Source organism: Achroia grisella, unplaced genomic scaffold (assembly GCF_030625045.1).
Source record: "Achroia grisella isolate CSIRO2021 unplaced genomic scaffold, CSIRO_AGI_Agris_v1 utg149, whole genome shotgun sequence".
In the NCBI taxonomy this organism is placed as follows: Eukaryota; Metazoa; Arthropoda; class Insecta; order Lepidoptera; family Pyralidae; genus Achroia; species Achroia grisella.
Window position 1 is genome coordinate 3,203,265 of NW_026712644.1, and position 17,771 is coordinate 3,221,035.

Here is a 17,771-nt window from a genome sequence, read left to right on the forward strand (position 1 = left end):
ATACATTACATACATTTTCGTTTAATAAAAATATATTTAGTTATTTTCAATCGATTACTATGCTAATAAACAATCGATTAATAAATATTCGATTTTTTTATTGACAATATCGCCTCCCTAGGAATTATTCATCCCTATGATTCACCAGTGTCCCCGTTAAGCGCTTGAATTCTGTACAACACCACCACGCAAATAAGTTTTCTATTTACAACTCAGTAACATGAAACGGCCAGAGTTCACTTTGGACCAGTCTCTCAGTTGCTGACGGCCGCGTCGCTACACTAATATTATAACTGGCCGTAAACAAAAGCCGGTTGTAGAAAGTAAAAAAAAAGTAAAACAAAATAAATATGGCTGGATATTTCGCGCGCGATTAACGGACTGTCAAATTTTCCCGCCAACGTGTTCTCGTATGTAAACAAAACAGTGAAGTGTTTATTTTTTTTAGTGTTTTTTTAAGTGATTTCGAAGTGCACGTGCATTATTTATATCGATTTAAAAGTTAAATTGCGATTCTCTGTTTGTGATTTATAGATTAATAACGTAACTTTCTGGTCGTTTCGTTAATGAGTTTTATATGGATTTTAATGTATATATACATTATATTTTTTCCTGCGAAAGTTTGGATACTTGCCAATCACACTTCCTTCTGTTTGCGAAATATATTTACGTAGATATATTATAGTGAAAAAATGTCGCAATAATTTGTTTCTTTTGACACCAATTGCTCAATTAATTAACACAAAACACGGAAGATATTTCAGATAGTAAATTAAACAAAGCTGTATGCTTAAAAGCTAACCTATACTTTTTTTTTCAAAATTCAAAATATCTTTATTCATGTAGGTTTTATATAGAAGAACGTATACTAATATATAGAAATGTACGTATACTAATATATAGAAAACTAGCTGTGCCCGCGGTGTCACCCGCATAACAGTAATAGCCTATGTGTTATTCTAACATATAAGCTATATTACTGTAAAGTTTCATCAAAATCCGTTCAGTAGCTTTGCGTGAAAAAGTAAGAAATCCAAAAGTATCCAAATCCAATTCAAAATATCTTCATTCATGTAGGTCTATTACAGACTCTTATGATATGTCAAATCTACCGTCAGTTCGGAATGATATCGAGTTGAGAAGAACTGACAAGAAACTCAGCTCGTATTTTTTCAAATAATAGTGGAACATGTTTATAATAATACACAGTCATTAAAATTCAAATTTGGGAGAATAGAGTGACCACCAGCATATGCTATCGCAAAGAACAAAAAATTTAATCAGTGTTCACAACCTGAACAGACCAGTCCCCACAAGCAGCAACCGTTCCGAGTATGACGTATGAGCCAGCCATCATTGTACTCAACCATATTTGAGGGTGCACATCGACCCGGCCCACCACGCCGCCACAAGTTTGAATTTTATAGCGAGCATGACTGTTTCAGGTTACTCCACTACGTCAATTATATTATTTACAGCATAGGCTGTACCGATCACAGTTTTCACCCATTACAATATTAAATTTACATTATTTAATTTACAATATGTCGTTACAAAATTTATAATAAGTTTCTTTAATGTTATTACATTGTCCATGTCAATGGTAAAAATTATATACCTCATAATAAAAGTTAAAATTGTAATTAAGTCCACACATTGTAGTCATTTAAGTAGTCGTTTATTTTATAATAAGCTTTAGAGCAAAGTGTTTTTTTTACATGTATCTTAAATTTGCCTTCACTTAAATTTAAAATACTATCTGGCAAATTTTGTGTATGATAATGTAATGGTGCACCCGCCTGCGCTAATGGTTTACGCTGGCGGGGCACCAGTGGAGGATGCTAAGATGAAGGTGAGGTCAGGTCAGTTAGCCCATCGTGACAAATTCATCACGATGGTTTCCAGGGAGATCCACGTGGAGGTCGACCTAACATGGTACATTGCTAGCAATGGGAGTTACCAGTTCCCATTGCTAACAAACAACCCCCAGCTAACCTATATACATCTACGACGGCCTCGATGGTCTAGCAGTTTAGGGCACCACCTTACTCCCGTGGGTGCGAGTACTGCGGGTTCAATAGAAAGAATAGAAAATCATTTATTCAAATAAACTTACATTGAAGCACTTTTGAATAGTCATTACATTTTTTTTAATCTACCGCTCGTTCGGAAAGCTGTCTCATCACAAGAAGAACGAGCAAGAAACTTGCGTGTTGCTCTTTTAAATAATTTTATTAATACTTTACATTTTTAAGTTTAAGTGTGTGAATACAAACCACCAATTAGCACTAATTCAATTAAATACTCAAAAAGAAAAAATATTGAATACATAACTAACTGGTTAAACAATTAATACGAGGAAATCAGTCATAGTGATTAGAAATCAAATCAACAATTCCTATTGAATAAAATAAATTTAATTCCTAGCACGGTACAAACATTTGTATTGATGAGTATACCTAATTTGTGTCGTTCGTCGGTCTGTATATTCAAAATGTATTTACAAAAAGAGTCTTTCTGTGTTTGTATCCATTGTCTAGTACGCATAACACAAGCTTTGCTTAGCTTAAAACTATTATAGATGTCGCTGTGTGAATTCTCCTTGTCTATTATTATTAAAAGAGGTTTTGCCCGCGACTTCGCTCGCGTTAATTTGTACCCTTAGGGGTGGAATTTATCAAAATCCTTTCTTAGGGGATGCCTACGTCATAGTAGCTTTATGCATGCAAAGTCTCACACCGATCGGTTTAAAATTGACAAAGTTTCATACAAACTTTCATCCCCTATTTTATCCCCTTGGGGGTAGAATTAATCAAAATCCTTTCTTAGCGGATACCTACGTCATAACATCTACCTGCATGCCAAATTTCAGAACGATCCGTCCAGTGGTTTGGGCTGTGCGTTGATAGATCACTATGGCAGTCACCTTTGAGTTATATATATTTAGATTTCTTTTATTTATTATATAAAAGATAAGATTTTTATTATCATTCTTTTAATACTTGATGCAAAAACTTTATACCTTAGTGTACGATATTTTTTTTTGGACGGAAGAGGATAAAATTTCACACGCATGTAGTTTATATATATAAGGAGTGAAGAATGATTATATAATCTATACATATAAATAAAATTGGAGTGTCTGATTGTAATATTGAAATAACCGTCTTTTACTACATGCATATGAATATAAATGCGGTACATACACCAAAATATTTTTTTTTTTTAATTTTTGTCTGTCTGTCTGTCTATCTATTTGTTCCGGCTAATCTCTGAAATGGCTGGACCAATTTTCACGGGACTTAGTTTGGCGGGTAGCTGATGTTTTGTTGAGTAACTTAGGCTACTTTTATTTTAGAAACATTCTCTAATTCTTTTTTGTTAAATTCCACGCGGACAAAGTCGCGAGTACAGCTAGTATATTATAAAATCATCATTACATAATATAAAACAAAGTCGCTGTCGCTGTCTGTCCGTCCCTATGTATGCTTAAATCTTTAAAACTACGCAACGGATTTTGAAGCGGTTTTTTTCATAGATAGAGTGATTCAAGAGGAAGGTTTATATGTATAATACATGTACACACGGGCGAAGCCGAAGTTGGTAGCTAGTTATGTATAAAAAATATATTAAATCGATAAAAACTGCTATGTATATGACACACATACACACATAAATTAGTCTTTGACAATAGAAGCTTTTTTTATTGGGTTTTTTGGGCTATTGTCAGGTGCTAAGACCTGTAGCACTGCGACCTGCATTGTGCTCGCCCTTTTTCAAAGTTAGCTACCTAGACCCGTCAGGGACAAGAATTGAAGAATTTTTTTTTTATGATAATGGAATGGTGCACCCGCCTGCGCTAACGGTTTACGATGGGCACCAGTGGAGGATGACAAGATGAGCATGAGGTCAGATCAGTTAACCCACCGTGACAAATTCACCAAGAATTTATCACGATGGTTTCCAGGGGGAACCTGACATGGTACATTGCTAGCAATAAGATAATTCACATTACTAACAATCTCCTTTCCTCCTAGAATTGAAGGATATTCTTAGGAGCGATGGTTTTTATCTCCTCAGGATAGAGTGTAAACTTTCCAAAGGATATATTTCGTTTATACATGAGTGGGCTACAACCACATAGGATGTGTAGCGGCGTTTCCACTTCTTCATAGAAGCTTAATAATGTTCAAACTTAATTGAAATTAATTATAGTCGGTCGAAAGGTGTGGCGTCCAACAAATTTAGAAAAAAATGCGTTTTATCCGTTTTCACGTGTCATTAAAGTTTTTTTTAATGATTTCTATTTAATTATACAGACGGACGGTTGTTTCAAAATGCCTATATACATAATTTATTAGCATATTATTCATTATCAATTTCTCTATAACAGTAAAAAAACGAGTATCGCCGCCCGCTCGTGACCAGTTCTACAGGTCACTGTGAATTTATTCAAATTAGATACAATATATATATAATATATATGCCTCTACGACCTTGGTGACCTAGCGGTATAATACATAGATTTATATCAGATGGTCGCGGGTTCGATTCCTCGCACGGTACAAAAATTTGTAGTCATGTGTATATATTATGCTGCTTTTTATTGGGTTGTTTGGGCTATTGTCAGATGTTTGTAGCATCTGTAGCACTGCGACGTACCTATCTATTGTGCTCGCCCTTTTTCAATGTTCGCTACTTAGACCCGTCAGGGACAAGAATTGAAGGATATTCTTAGGAGCGAAGGTTTTTATCTCCTCGGGAAAGAGTGTAAACTTTCCAAGGGAAATATTTCGTTTATGCATGAGTGGGCTACAACCACATAGGACGTGTAGTGGCGTTTCCTCTTCAGTTTGGCAGAATCTGCAGATACTTGTCGTGCATAGGCCTAGTTTAGCCATATGCTTGTTTAATTTGCAGTGTTCTGTGAGGGCCCTAGTCATCATGCATATGTTGTTTTTACTCAATAGCAGTAGTTTATTGGAGTATTTGGTCGAGTAGCCCGATATTAGGGCTTTTGAATGTGTTAATCCTGGCATTTCTTGCCAGTGATTCAGTGCTTCTCGTTTGGTTATTAATTTGAGATGTCCCTGTTTTAGGCAACGCTGCTTTCCTTGAGACTTGATGACGGTCTTTATATTGCCTGGCTTATTATTATTATATAATCCTTTTTGGAGAAGATCGTGGCTTAGTAGATAAAACCCTGACTTACAATTTTAAAGGTCGTAGGTTCGGACCTGGCTCTAATTCGTTCTAAAATATATTGCACAATTTTGCAAAGAAATTGTTTCATTTATGTTGAAAACGTGATTTTTTATAACGGATACCTATCTATCTATCAATATATGTGACTCTAGTGACATGTATAGACCACAGGACGATTACCACTTACCATCCTGTAGTCCGTCAGCTTGTTTTTATATTTTTGACTAGTATACCGATGATAAAAACACCGATAACAAACCAAATTGCATCTGATGCAATTTGGTTTGTTATGCGTATAAATCCATATTAACATTGGAAACTCGAAAGCGTGTCTATTAACTGAACCCATGTCTTTGATATTTAGTAGGTAATAGTTTTGCCTCATACATTTTTCATGTACAGACAGTAATCAATTATATTTTTATTATATGTATAGATAAATATATATTCCAAGTTTTTATAAACAACTCTTAAAATTTAAACTTGAATAGTTGAGAATTTTCACAATATGATCATAGTGATAATTGACTTTTGGCGCTAAAATATGAGACCACAGATAATTTATGTTATTTAATGACAGGACGTTAGGACGAACGCATCCTGTTTGTAGCCATCAAAGAAAAGGAAACGTTTTTATATTTTCTATTCACCGAAACAACAAAACAATTTCAAAGGAACCTTAAATTCTCATTAGTAAAGTTCAAATTACCAACACGGTTGATAGACATCGTTGGCGATTCCGAAAATAGTTCCTAATACGTGCGAGGAAAGTGCTATTTAGAACGGCTTTAAATCTGAAAGTAAATTATCTACTATCTCATTCTTCTTACACCCTAGTAATTAGAGTTGTGTATTCTTAGAAAAAAATATGCTTCTCGAAAAGGCAAAGGAAACGATCAACAACGGATATATACGTTTTAGGTGTATTAATTTATTTTGGTTATTTTTAATCTGTGGAAACTTAGGTGGTCGTCAGTAGATACTGTAGTATCTATTTTATACTAATGGAATAACTTCTTGAAGAAGAATGATTAATTTAATAATAATAATAAATAACCCTGGATTAACACAGCACCATCTAGTCCCACGGTAAGCAGAGCTTATGTTATGGGTACTAAGTAATTGATATAAACACTTTTTGTAAATACATAAATAATATACAAAGAAAACACCCAAACCGATACAAATAATCATACTCATGAATACAAATGTTTACACCGTGCGAGGAATCGAACCCGCGACCATCGGAAGTAAAGCGGTGTGCTAAACGGTAGACCATCGAGGCGTCAATAAACTTTTGAATTTTTAAATTATTAGTCGACCTCCACGCGGTTCCCCCTGGAAACCATCATGTTGAAGCCTGGTGAAGTTACCACGATTGGCTGACTTCATGGTGAATATCACATTTTGTTATTTTATAAGAGCATGGAACTGACCTGACCTCATGCTCATCTTATTATCTTCCACTGGTGCCCCGCCAGCGTATACCGTTAGCACAGGAGGGTGCACCATTCCATTATAAAAAAAATACACAAAATAATTAATGTAGAACCATACGAATGAACATTCTACGCATATAAACTTTTTTGAGCCGAAGATCGAACCCCTACCAGTGCCCTCAGACTAAATCGTCAGGCAGACGGGGGTCTTCAGCCGCTCCATAACTCCTTCCTTTGGTTTGTAGTGCCATCTGCACTCGCCCCCTATCGTCCGGTGAAACTGTAAAGGCCAGCTGCGGCCAGCAGCATTAGAGTAGTCCGAAATTTCTCCTATACAAAACCACATTTCATTGTATTGATATAAAACCTAATGCATTTGCTTCAATAAATCATTTTTATGGGATACTTGAAATCTGTTTGGCACCATGCCAATATCTGGTACTCGAGCCGTCAGATCGACCTTCATAAGCACATAAAGTGAATAGAATAATCTTATATATAAAATTCTCGTGTCACAACATTAGTTACCATACTCCTCCAAAACGGCTTGATTTTTATGAAATGTATGCATGTCGGTTAGGTATGAGAATCGGCCGATACCTATTTTTCATACTCTTCAATGATAAGGGTGACCCACCCCTATATTTTTGTCAATTTTATTATGTTACATACAACCCTAAATTATCTCCCTTCTATCACCAACCACCATTTTTAAATAGCGATTTTAATATATATAGCAAAACAGCATTTGCGAAGTCAACTAGTAATTAACTAATGTTATAGACAAATACATAGATAGGTAATTCATTTATTACCAACAATACAACAAAATTTAACAAATTATACACAAATTAAGAAATAAAAATAACAAAGTTGGCAATAGGAGCTGCCTCAGCTGTAGCTGATATAAGTACAACCTCAATGCGGTCCACCTATACAGCTCTCATTTTTTTCAGATTCTCAGGCTCCCATTACTCATTAAAAAAAATAACACAATTTGCTGACCTGAGAAACTTCTCACATTTTCCCCGTTTTTGAAACTTTTCATTGCAGTTCCGCGCGTAGTGATGGTAAAATGATGGGGGAAAGGATTGTTAGTAATGTGGACACATCCTATGTGGTTGTAGCCCACTCATGCATAAACGAAATTTTAATATCTCCCTTGGAAAGGATTATATTATATAATCCGAGATATTATTGTTTGGGAAACTACTCTGCTACCAAAATGTTAGGGAATATATAGGGGGATTTAGTGTGTCTGGCGTACCTGTATGGTTCTGCGGATTTCTTGGGCTTCAGGGTCTCGAAGATATCTTCGCTAGCTTTCACACACTTTCTCATTAGGTTTCACAGTAGGTTAACACAGTTCTAATTTATTTCAACTCACAACACATGCGCGCGCGCGTCAAGGCCGCTGTACGGTCCGTTTGTTACTAGTTAAGGGAGGGGCAGGGAAAGCCGCGGGAACACAAACTAACGGACTCTAATATAATAATCTGTGCTTACGATGATAGATTTTGAACAATAATAATAATAAGCCAGGCAATATAAAGACCGTCATCAAGTCTCAAGGAAAGCAGCGTTGCCTAAAACTGGGACATCTCAAATTAATAACCAAACGAGAAGCACTGAATCACTGGCAAGAAATGCCAGGATTAACACATTCAAAAACCCTAATATCGGGCTACTCGAACAAATACTCCAATAGACTACTGCTATTGAGTAAAAACAACATATGCATGATGACTAGGGCCCTCACAGGACACTGCAAATTAAACAAGCATATGGCTAAACTAGGCCTATGCACGACAAGTATCTGCAGATTCTGCCAAACTGAAGAGGAAACGCCGCTACACATCCTATGTGATCGTAGCCCACTCATGAATAAACGAAATATTTCCCTTGGAAAGTTTACACTCTTTCCCGAGGAGATGAAAACCATCGCTCCTAAGAATATCCTTCAACTCTTTTCCCTGACGGGTCTAGGTAGCGAACTTTGAAAAAGGGCGAGCACAATAGATCTATGTAGGTCGCAGTGCTGCAGGTTCAGGTATCTGACAATAGCCCAAACAACCCAATAAAAAAAATAAAAAAATAGTAATGTGGACTTGTAGCTCAGTGGTTATCACCTCACCACTGTACCGTTATATATGATGTGATGAGGTCGCTACATAATATATTGTTTATTGTAGTATATAGGTAGTGAGTATACAGGTGTAATAATTGTACTATTTATTATACATTAGCATTATTTGATAATGTGCTACATGACTTATTAGTAACGCGTACATTCTTCGCGAAGTCGTAAACTGGACTGACTTTTTTTTTTGTATATGATAATGGAATGGTGCACCCGCCTGCGCTAACGGTTTACGCTGGCGGGGCACCAGTGGAGGATGACAAGATGAGCATGAGGTCAGGTCAGTTAGCCCATCGTGACAAATTCACCAAGAATTCATCACGATGGTTTCCAGGGGGAACCATGTGGAGGTCGACCTAACATGGTACATTGTTAGCAATGGGAGTTAATAGTTCCCATTGCTAACAATCACCTTCCTTCCCCCTGTGGACTGACTTTACACTGAATTAAATCTATGTTATTTGGAGAGGTAAACGGATGGATTCCGAATGTCCACAGAAATATTACAAGTGTAGGCACAGACTAATAACCCCATTGCTAGGAAAATACTAGAACAGGTTGACGTGGTTCCATCTGGAAACCATCGTGAATTCATGGTAAATTTACCACGATGGACTAACTGACCTAACTTCATGTTCATCCTATCATCCTCCACTGGTGCCCCGCCAGCGTATACCATTAGCGCAGGCAGGGGCACCATTACATTATCATTAAAATACTAGGGAGTCATACAGAATGATGTCACACCAATTTTAGTAAGATTTTTGGTATTTTAGATCTAGATATATCCTAGGGAAGCTATTTCCGGCTCCGAGCATAAATACGACGTCATTTGACTTCCGTTTAAATATTTTACGACTGGAGAAAAATATGTTTTCGTAAGAGAAAATAAAATTTTTGTTATGATACTAGGGAACTGTATAGTTTTTCGGGAGTGAATTTATTGTACGGTATATACATTTTTTTTTAAATATACATTTATTATAATAATATGTTTTTCTTTAGTAAGTGCTGTTGACATTAACATAGTATATATTACATTAAACTGGCAGCATGTATATATGTTTACCGGCCTCGGTGGTTTAGCGGTTTAGTACACTGCCCTACTTTCGATGGTTGCGGGTGCGATTCCTCGCGCAGCATAAAGATTTGTATTCATGAGTGTATTGTATTCTTTGTATCGGTCTGGGTGTTTTCTATGTATATTATGTAGGTATTTACACAAAAAGTATCTATGTATTTATAAATAAATATATATAAAGTATATATATTCCAGAGGACTTTGATGTCATGCTTCCTATCCTGTATTTTAAAGGAGGAGCCTGCTTTAGAGGCTTCAAAAGTCGATTTTTTTGGGAAGGAAAGAAATATCTGATTGGAACTAAACTTTCAACAGTCTTCTCAATTTTTTTCTTAAATATATATATCTTTTAGAAAAATATCTTTAAGAAAAAATTGAGAAGAATATAGCTTAAAGCATTCCTCGACAAATGGGCTATCCAATACAAAAATAATTTTTCAATTCGAACCAGTAGTTCCTGAGACAAGTGCGATCAAACACACGAACAAACTTTCAGCTTTATAATGTTATATTATATATATATTATTACTATAGATATATGTGTATTGAAATTTTAATAAATAAATAAATAGACATATTATAAACATATAATATACATATAAAACACTTTCCATCTATATCGTCAGTTTGTGCTTCCAGTTACACAAAAAAATACTTTTTAATAATAGATCTTATTCAGCAGCACAGGAGCGCGTGAGCAAGACGCATGATCATTTGAAGTATTGGCGCAAGTCACTTGACACCGAAATAGCCCTTAACAAAGGTCACTGCCTCAACTAAATATAACGCATGCGCAGTGAAAGTAAGGCTAGACACGCGACCATATCGATATCGATATGTCTATGGCACTAATTTGTTATCAATCAATACGAGAAGTTTCTCGATTGAAATACAAAAGTCACTGCTTCAACTAAATAAAATTCATGCTCAGTGAAAGTGAGGCTAGACACGCGACCATATCGATATCGATATTTGTCTTTGGCACTAATTTGTTTATCGATCAATACGAGAAAGTTCTCGATTGAATAGAGCATTAGAGTGAGTAGAGAATGGAAACCACTAATTCGGAATGTAGATTCAGCACAAGAAGAATGAACTAGGAACTTGCAAACTTACTTGCTCTTTTAAATAAATACACATTATCAAGGATGTAATTATCAAATATTTTCTATAAAAAGAATATCATATATAATTATTTATTGGAGTAATCTTCCACCATCCACTATATTTCGGAACAATTAATTACTTTTTTGTTGTCCAATTAATCCTCTGAACCACACGATACAGACTTGCATGTCTAGTGTGTGGTTCGCCGTAATGTGTATTGAATGTAAAAGTGTTTTATTGGCAAATAAAGTTTTTTTTTTTTTTCCAAATATACTCATCTCCCCTCTTAAGGAGAGGAGATGACAACATACCCCCGGCAGAAGCACAGTCGGCCGGGGTTCAGGGCCCCAGGGAGAGAAACCGGCGTACAATGCGGGCAGAATCTAACAGCACCGCTTTCTGCATCTTTCCCGGGAGTGAGCCGCCCCGGAATCCCAACCGTCTGAGATGTTATTATTATTATTATTATATACTTGTATGAGTTTTAAATTAGGAACCTCAAATTTTAAACAAACTGATTCGTTGCAATTGTCTTCTTAATAAATAAAAGGCGCCGCTTAATTGATGACAATTCTACAGCGTCACATTTATTTTGGTCATAATTTATACTTCGTTTTTTATGTAACTGGAAGGATATAACACAATGACATTGTACTTATTCTGCCAAATATTTTTGTATAAATATATCCATATTGATATTTCTAAATGCGAAATCGTGTCTGTATATTTTTTTTAGACTGTCGAGTGTGAACTTTCTTATGGATATTACATATTATAGTTAGTATTTAGATAATTTATTTTTTCAGGTTTGGTAAGGTACCTTACAAGTCAGCTCCACTGTGGTCCATGTCCTCTGTAGTCTTCTCTCTCTGCAGCTTGTTTATTCATAGAAATAGAAATAATCTTTATTCAAATAAACTCAATACAAGCACTTTTGAATAGTCATACTTTTTTACCCTACCACTCATTCCGAACGCTGATTCTTCACAAGGCGAATGAGCAAAAACTTGTGTGTTGCTGTTTTGAATAAATATTATTTTAAATTAATAGTTACATAATACTAAGTAAGAGGCATGCGATAATCAACATATAAACCGCTACGCACTCTATCGATGATAAAGGAAGACATCACTATCTTAATCGATTCTTAAAAGAAATAAACAACAATTGATCGAATGGATCATAAATTATTATTGGCACAGAGTGTCACGAACTTAGTGAAATGCAAAGCGTCATATCTTAAAACTGAAACGCATAAAATGAACACGTTGTGCGTTTCGTGTGGCGAGACACGTGGAATTCTAGTGTAGCGAAAAGCGTGGCCCAGTTGGCAGTGTTTCCATTGTTTATTGGAACAGTGATTGTGGGTTGATATCTATGTTATTGGAATGGCAAATAAGCTTATTGCACACCTGGTGGCAAACGGTAACTGTCGTCTCTGTACGTTATCGTATGAAGCCTCATGGGTTGCCATTTCAGAGGCACAAGATCTCATGCGTCTTATCCTGTAATTTCACTGCTTAATCTGCACCGTACATCCGAAATACAGCTTACAAAGTAATCTGATTAGTTAGAATGAGACGCAGTCGAATTCTGGTTCTATTAAGAAAGATATTAGGATGATTTGATATCAATTTATAAACATTTTCCAGTCGCGAAACAAAACTAGTGTATTATGACTTTTTATTATAAACAATAATTGATTATTACATTCAGACACGTTTTCTTTCTTCGAATTATTCTAATGCCACAGCTGGCCCTTACAGCTTTACTGAACGTTAAGAGGCGAGTGCAGATGGCACTCCTTACATGCGGAAGGACTTATGGAGCGACTGAATACCAACTCCCTCCTGATGGATGCAGCTTTAGTCTGAGGGCACTGCTAGGGGTTCGAATCTCGGCTCAGACCGTCGTAATTTCGATCCCTGTTTGAATTGGACAGGGGACCAGACACGTGTCAATATTTGCATTGTAAATTAATGTGGGAAATAACAGTTTAATTTGGCAATGATAGCTGTTTTTACTTCATCGTGTTGATGTATATGATGATGATTAATGTTATCATCAACACCATCATCATTTACCAGAGTTTCACTTTGCAGAAAGTCTTCGCGGATACCTCACAGTTTCATTTGTAGGATGCAATTAGGCAGTGAAATTACAGGGTAAGAGACATGACATCTCAGTTTTCTGTATTTACAACGCATGATTGGTATCACGGGTGTTATATCTATATATATATACATATATTGCTGTTCATTAGTCTCGCTAAAACTCGAGAACGGCTGAACTGATTTGGCTAATTTTAGTCTTAAAATATTCGTGGAAGACCAGGGGAGGTTAAAACGGTGTTACATATGAAGAAACTGCATAGGAAATAATAAAAACAGCAATTATATTTTTCGATACAAACTGTTCGTATCTGTCAAACAAGGTTCGTTCGTTTATTGCTTTACTAAACTTAAGAATATCCATGACATATTATTTAATTTTAAAGCGGAATGGGGTTCGCGAGGTCAGCTAGTATAAAATATTTTTGACTAGCCAGTTACAAAACAAACAAAAGAATATTTTTAAACTTATAATATTTGTTTATATTTTATCGATATTACTATCGGTATCGATAGTACGTCCCATCACTATAATACATCTGACTCGCTTCAACTTCGGCTCCAGATGGGACTGCATCCGGCTGAACTCATGAATATTAACTTGGTTCAAGATTATATTCACTGCATAGCATTTATGACGGCCATGTGCATAAAATAACTAAGACGTTACTTGTGGCACAGCGGCTAACTATACACACTTGAAGTACTGGTAGTGAGTTCATTTCCGGTTAATATAGCATATTGTAGGTATAGAGTTTTATATAGAAGAACGTATACTAATATATAGAAATGTACGTATACTAATATATAGAAAACTAGCTGTGCCCGCGGTGTCACCCGCATAACAGTAATAGCCTATGTGTTATTCTAACATATAAGCTATATTACTGTAAAGTTTCATCAAAATCCGTTCAGTAGCTTTGCGTGAAAAAGTAAGAAATCCAAAAGTATCCAAATCCAATTCAAAATATCTTCATTCATGTAGGTCTATTACAGACTCTTATGATATGTCAAATCTACCGTCAGTTCGGAATGATTTCGAGATGAGAAGAACTGACAAGAAACTCAGCTCGTATTCTTTTCAAATGAGCTGGTAGATATATGTTTACAAAATAGAAACTCAGGTCTTATTATTTTCTAATGAGCTTGTACATGTTTACAAAAATACAGATTCATTTCTAAATTCAAATTAGGGAGAGTAGAGCGGATACCAGCATTAATTAAATTATCTATAAATATCTTTGTAAATTTTGTATATATTACATAATATATATGCTATATATATAAGTAAATATATGTTGTCTTTAGGAAACTATAATAATATCTCAGGACAATTCACACAGCGCCATCTAGTCCCAAGCTTAGCAGAGCTTGTGTTATGGGTACTACAACTGATATAAATACATGGATACATTTTTTTTGTAAATAAACACATATTATACATAGAAAACACCTAGACTGATACAAACAATCATACTCATGAATACAAATGTTTGTACCGTGCGAGGAATCGAACCCACTACCATCGGATAGTAAAGCGGTGTAGTCGATGCAACTATAGTTGATAAATAGTAGTAAAATGGCCACGATGTACGAACTGACCATGATGCATGCTCATCATATAATCCTCCACTGGTACCCTGCCAGCGTATAGCATTACCGCAGACGAGTGCATCATTCCTTATGGAAGACATTCGATTCTATAGTATATAGAGTGTCAACCGTCGCCTATATATATGAACAGTAGTACCAAACACATCACCTAACTGCCTGTAACTTCATGTTATCCTGGTACTTTCACTGTATCATTCTTATTATTTTATAAGAGCATGGAACTGACCTGACTGGTTCCTCATCGTATCATCTTCCACTGGTGCCCCGCCAGCGTATACCGTTATAGTAGAGGCGGGTGCACCAATCCATTATAATATAAATATATAGAATGAATATATTATCGTGTACAATTGTAAAAATCATTGAAATTGATGCGACGTAATTCATAAATAAGTCATGAATGTATATATTTTACTTGTTCATTTATTTCTAGCAACTATATAACATATACCTTACGTACATACATAACATGCAGTAAAAACAAGTATTCTAACAAATTACCTAACGTTACTATTAATGAAGTTTATTAAAACAAACTCCAACTACACAAACAGAGATCGCAAACTTTAAACCAAGTAAATAATAGAATTATAGAACTCGTTCTGAAACAGTACGCGTTGAAACGTCGAAGCTAACAGACATGGTTCCCGAACGATAGTCGCCATGTTTAATTTCTTTAAAAAGAAAAACGCGCCCGACTCGCCTCGGAAAAATCCGAGCGATTCCCACAAGACAGTCGACGCGCGCGCGCGAAACGAAAGTGATGTAACGAATGAAAAAGCAAACACAGTTCCCAAGGATGTAGTGAATCTTCTAATACCTGAAACGGATTACAATCAAAAGAGCGGCGTAGGTGCAATACTGCAGATAATGGCTGGAAAAAAGAGGAAAAATAAAAAGAAAAGAACAGAGTCCTGTAGGATGAGTCCGCAGAAAGAGACGCAAGTAAATCTACAGCGGAGTAATTCTGACGTAGAGCCGCGCGGCGCGCCTACGCCTGCCGAAAATAAACAAGATACAGACGCTGCTGAGTTCGTGAAAGCTTTAGTCCTACAGAAATACGCAGCGAAACCAGACCGCCATGTGTCGTTAGTGTACGTGAACGAACCTGTTTTGGACGAGAAGCGACATGCTGAGGCACTGCTCCGGGAGATAGCGAGGAGTATAGACTGCACCATAGACAAAATAAATGAGAACCAAATGGGCGCCACAGATAGTAAAGAGCACGAGCCTGTTTACGAAGCAATAGACAGAGATAACGGAATAGATACGTACAAAAACGAATTGAAAGGGGAATTAGAGAAGTTGTTGCAGATCGAAACCGATATCGACAGAGCTGACGATTCGCCAGCTTTAAAGAAGAAATCGAATTTGAAACCGCCGAAATCGGATACGGAGGGTTGTTCTGACGATGACAGATCGGATTCTGGTAAGAAACGTGTCACGTTTAGAAAGCATATCGTATTTGATGATGGAGAACAACAGACGGATGAGGAAGTTGATTCTTCATTTGAATCGCTCACCTCCGAAGAGGAATATTTGGAAGAGTCGATACCAGATAACGATGAGTTGCTAGGAGGTTACGTAGTCTCGAGGAGCGAGAGTGATAACAAGACTGTGATTAATGTGAATGAGGACGTATCCGATGGAGATAAGGTTCAAATTGAAGGGGACTTGAAAAGAATTTCGAGTGATAACAGTGACAGTGGATTCATAGAAGGTGACAGTGAATTAAAGAGTGTAGAAGTAGAGTCGGACAGTGACGTGAGTACGAGTGAGACAGAAGAGGAGATAACAGAAGAAGAAGAGGAAGAGGAAGTTAGTATAGCAGAAATCATTGAGCCGGGAGACCCGAAGCATATTGACCACAAGTAAGTTACCTAATAATATTTTTTTAATAATAACCAAGAGCAAATCATATAGCAGTTCGAGTTAGCTTAGTATAAATTGCTGGTCTCGAAATAAACATGAACATTCGCTGATATCAGTTTCTTATTTAAATTAATTTTATTTTCTTAATTTATTTCTACACATAATAATAATAATAATAATAATAATAATAACAGGAAATGGAAACTATTATAACAGAAAATAATAAATGGAAACAGGAAAAGTTTATATAATACCCATAGTCCTCTCATCTACAGGTATCATACCCAAACACCTACATCATAGCCTGAAACAATTAGATATACAAAAAACACTTTATATTACCCTTCAAAAAGCTGCCATCTTAAATACTTGTCGTACAGTCCGAAAATTTCTAGAAATCGATGAAAATGATATAACACCAGTCACACCAGGCACACAATAAGTACACACACACTCACACATACATACACGCTAGGGTTCATGATTTCTCGAGCTTTTCAATTTCTCGGGTCTCGAGAATTCTCGAGGTTAATTTCTCGGGTCTTCTCGGGTTGTCGAGAAATTTACATTTACGTACGTTTTCTCATATTATTTGGTTCCAATAACGTCAAAAAACTCAGTTGTTTCATTTGAGACGAAAACCACTGCATTTTTTGTTAAATATTAAATACAAAATTTAACTATAAAATTAATTATAAAACTTTTATTGAGTAGGTATATTTAAAAACATTATACATATTATGAATAAGCCATTTTTTTTAAATACTGAAATATATTAGGTTCTTACATATGAAATTAGCGTTTTGTCGTACTGGCCACTTTGATCTTAAATATCTCCTCTTTGGTTAGAAATTTCAATTTCAAATTTATACGGCTATTCACTCATGCATTTGTTTTTCGAAAACCGTAATACATATGCTTGGTTTTTTCTTTGGGTCACTCAGCTTATAAAATAGAAAACTTAAAATATCGCGTCATTTACAAGTACAAGTACGAGATCCGCCATGGCACTAGTGCTGCAGAAACGGCTCGAAGGATTAATGATGTGTATGGTGGTGGTGTCGCAAAAGAAAACACAATGCATTTTTGGTTGAAACGTTTTCGTTCTGGAAATTTCGACCTGCAAAACAATCCCCGTAGACGGCTGGAGTCCAAGGTTGGTAATGAAGAATTGAAGGCTATTATGATAGCAGATCCATCGC

General features: G+C 35.9%; 1 protein-coding gene across 5 annotated transcripts in view; it reads left to right on the top strand.

Moving 5' to 3' along the window:
* The first annotated feature begins 257 nt into the window (after window positions 1-257).
* Window positions 258-17,771, top strand: part of LOC131840849 (golgin subfamily A member 6-like protein 22) — a 50,495-nt gene continuing 32,981 nt past the window's right edge. For 3 of the 5 annotated variants that reach the window (XM_059189044.1, XM_059189047.1, XM_059189048.1), the window contains exons 1-2: window positions 258-410; window positions 15,284-16,568. In XM_059189044.1, the coding sequence (XP_059045027.1) occupies window positions 15,361-16,568 (1,208 nt within the window). In that variant the 5' untranslated portion in view covers window positions 258-410; window positions 15,284-15,360. The remainder of the gene's footprint in view (window positions 411-15,283; window positions 16,569-17,771) is intronic. The other 2 variants (XM_059189046.1, XM_059189045.1) reach the window with 2 other exon arrangements.